Source organism: Plutella xylostella, chromosome 22, assembly GCF_932276165.1.
Source record: "Plutella xylostella chromosome 22, ilPluXylo3.1, whole genome shotgun sequence".
NCBI classification, from domain to species: Eukaryota; Metazoa; Arthropoda; class Insecta; order Lepidoptera; family Plutellidae; genus Plutella; species Plutella xylostella.
In genome coordinates this window covers 1095244-1098007 of record NC_064002.1, presented here as the reverse complement: position 1 = coordinate 1098007, position 2764 = coordinate 1095244, and the positions used below count along the sequence as shown (strand labels likewise).

At 39.4% G+C, this 2764-nt stretch overlaps 1 protein-coding gene across 1 annotated transcript; it reads right to left on the bottom strand.

The window, feature by feature from the left end:
* Positions 1 to 379: 379 nt before the first annotated feature.
* LOC105382109 (shematrin-like protein 2) lies at positions 380 to 2168 on the bottom strand. Its single transcript, XM_038105538.2, has 2 exons — positions 2055 to 2168; positions 380 to 970 (listed from the first exon to the last, which is right to left on the bottom strand). Exons 1-2 carry the CDS (start codon positions 2064 to 2066, stop codon positions 629 to 631), a joined length of 354 nt encoding a protein of 117 aa, XP_037961466.2. The 5' UTR covers positions 2067 to 2168; the 3' UTR covers positions 380 to 628.
* Positions 2169 to 2764: the final 596 nt, after the last annotated feature.

Sequence of the window (2764 nt, the reverse complement as noted above, 5' to 3'; positions counted from 1 at the left end):
ACTGCAGGCTTCCTCTATGTTGCGCCAAGTTCCACGGCCCGTTCACACTCACTTACATCTTACAAAGATATGTCCAGCAAAAAAACCTGCTCAATTATTAAGGTGTCCGAAATGTCATGAGCAAAATCTATAGCTATTTAATTTACTCCTAGATTTCTATACTGTATTTTAAAAGTCTGTTTCATTCACAATGTCAGGATAAAGCTTATCTGTGGTCTTAAATTTGTCAATTTATAATCCGGCAATTTGTAGTTGGTCTGAGCGGCACATGGATAATTTGTAAGTAAAAGGTCTCTTTTGCCTGCCAGGATATATTACCTACTCTGTGGTCCGGATTACTACTGTAATTAAACTTAGGTTGTGTAATAAAACAAATATAACCAGGTCTTTAAGTACATGATATGTTGTTTATTATTCTTACAATTTCCCCAACGGCAGTAGGTAATATGAAATCATTTGAACTCTTACACTAACTTAGATTATGCTATATATTACAAAATATACATAAAAATACAAACGGCAAGCACTTTCAGACAAATACTAGAAGTTACTAAAATACATATTCCGAAAAACACTCTTTTTAAAACAATCCTCATATATAATTTCAAAATTCCTTCACAATCTTTTCCTACCACCAGTAGCCATGGCCGCCATAGTATCCGCCATACGGCCAGCCATAGCCATACCCGTAGCCTCCGTACCCGCCGTAAAGGCCATATCCATACCCGTAGCCTGGGTAACCGTAGCCGTAGCCGCCATAGTAGGGTGAATAACCGCCCCAGTGTCCGTAACCTCCGTAGCCGCCCCAGTGGCCGCCCCAGTGTGAAGCTGCTGGCTTGAGGTCATCCTGTTCTGCCTCCACGGCCTGGTCGTTCGGCTGGGGCTTGGGTTCTAACCGCTGGGTCTTTTCGGCTGGAGCGGCGAGCGCTAGAGCCGCGAGCAGCAGTAGGGCTGATGCAAGGAGGGTGAACTGGAAAGAAGGGAACGTTTTAGAGTTTGGAGAGAATAGTCAAGGGAAGGTTCTTGTAAACGTAACGGCTGCTATTTTGGTTGCGGATCAAATATTTTTTTTATTATGTGGTATCGTGTAAAAAAAAAATATATTTCATTGGGAAAAAAACAATTCGGGCCGCAAAGAGCGCTTGTACAAAAAAGTTTATAGTAATGGCGGTAAAATCAAAAAGTAACAATACCACTATTGATTGGATTAGTAAAATACTACAAGTTTCTAAGGTTCTAAACACACCCAACAATAATTACGCGACCTAATAAAAACATTGTAAGAATAGTTGTAATTGTACCTATATATTGTTGTATCTACACACAATAAAGTTTTTTTATTGCCGTTTTAATGTGCGTATTGGGTTACCGTGGGTGTAATTAACATTCTATTATCCCAATTTGCCATTATTAAAAGCAGTATGTGATCTTGATGTCAAATATCATAGATTCCATGAATTTTGTGATGTTTTTTGTGAAACGCGTTAGTTGTTAATTCAATTCTGTAATAAAATTGTAAAGACTCGTTTATTAGGTATTCAGATAAACGTATCTCTACTTCTAGATAAACTTAATATTGATAGATCATATGTATACGTATATTCTCCAAGCTGTCACGACATATTTTAAGAGATTTTTGCTTTTCTTCTACTTACAGCCACCGTACACCGTGACGCATTTTGAATCGTAAATATACAGGCATAAAATTTCGGCTAACTTAACAACTGTAGATTAGTGGTCGTAGTATCGTATTATCATAAGATCGTGATATTCATAACAGTACTCAATGAATTTCACTGCATTATCATAGCCATATTTTTTTACGTTGGATAAACTTTTACCAATACGGTACCTAAAATGTAGATTTAATTTGTATAATTCTCTGCTATCTAAAAATAAATTAGGTAATACTAGGGTAGGTTAGGTTCTTTCCATTAATTTTCATCATAATATTTTTTAATAAAGGGTCTGTAGACCTAAACTCTAAACATTACAAAACAACACATTGCCAATTTCCCAATCACAATCAAATTCCACTGATTTCCTCCACTCACCTGGCTTGCCATGTCTCGCGTCCGGTAATGCACTTGTCACCAAGAACCGTGTAACTTCACTGATATTGAGTAACGTGGGGCGGCTGCTTTATATGTGGCGTGCGTCCTAGAGAGGCACGGATGAGTGGCTTCTATCCAGGTATTGTTTGAGAGGTTAAGGCTGACTATGGGTACGGTACGGGGTTGGGTGAACTACCTGTAGATACAGCTTTTCTTAGTTACGATAGAATTGAGATGTGTCGTTTGATGTTGGATGGACGAGATTGCGTTTTATTAAGACCAAATGTGAGTTTTGTTGGAGAAATTTCAGGCTGCGATTATTGAAATCAGTAGTTTTTCGTAGCTATATTAAACGACCTATCGCAGTGATGTCTGCACATATCAATCGGCTGGAATGGTCCACTTTCTTGAAGTCGCTATCTGGCCGTTAGGTTGGGTTTCTCTGAAAGATCAAATCAGAAATGAGGTCATTTGTAAGAGAACTCACGAAAAAGATGGGTGACCAATTTCAAGTGGTTGTTTTCTGGACGCTTCCGTGCTTCGCACAGTACGTTAAGCCGTGGGTCTCACTTGCTGTTTCGTCAGCAGTCAGAAGCCTAGTCGGAGGTCTTCTGGCAGCTTGAAAACATCTGACAGTCGGCTTGCCTAATCCGGCAACTCTCTCAGCACAAGCTTGCTTGTGTTTGGGTCCACCAACCCGCAGTGAGCCT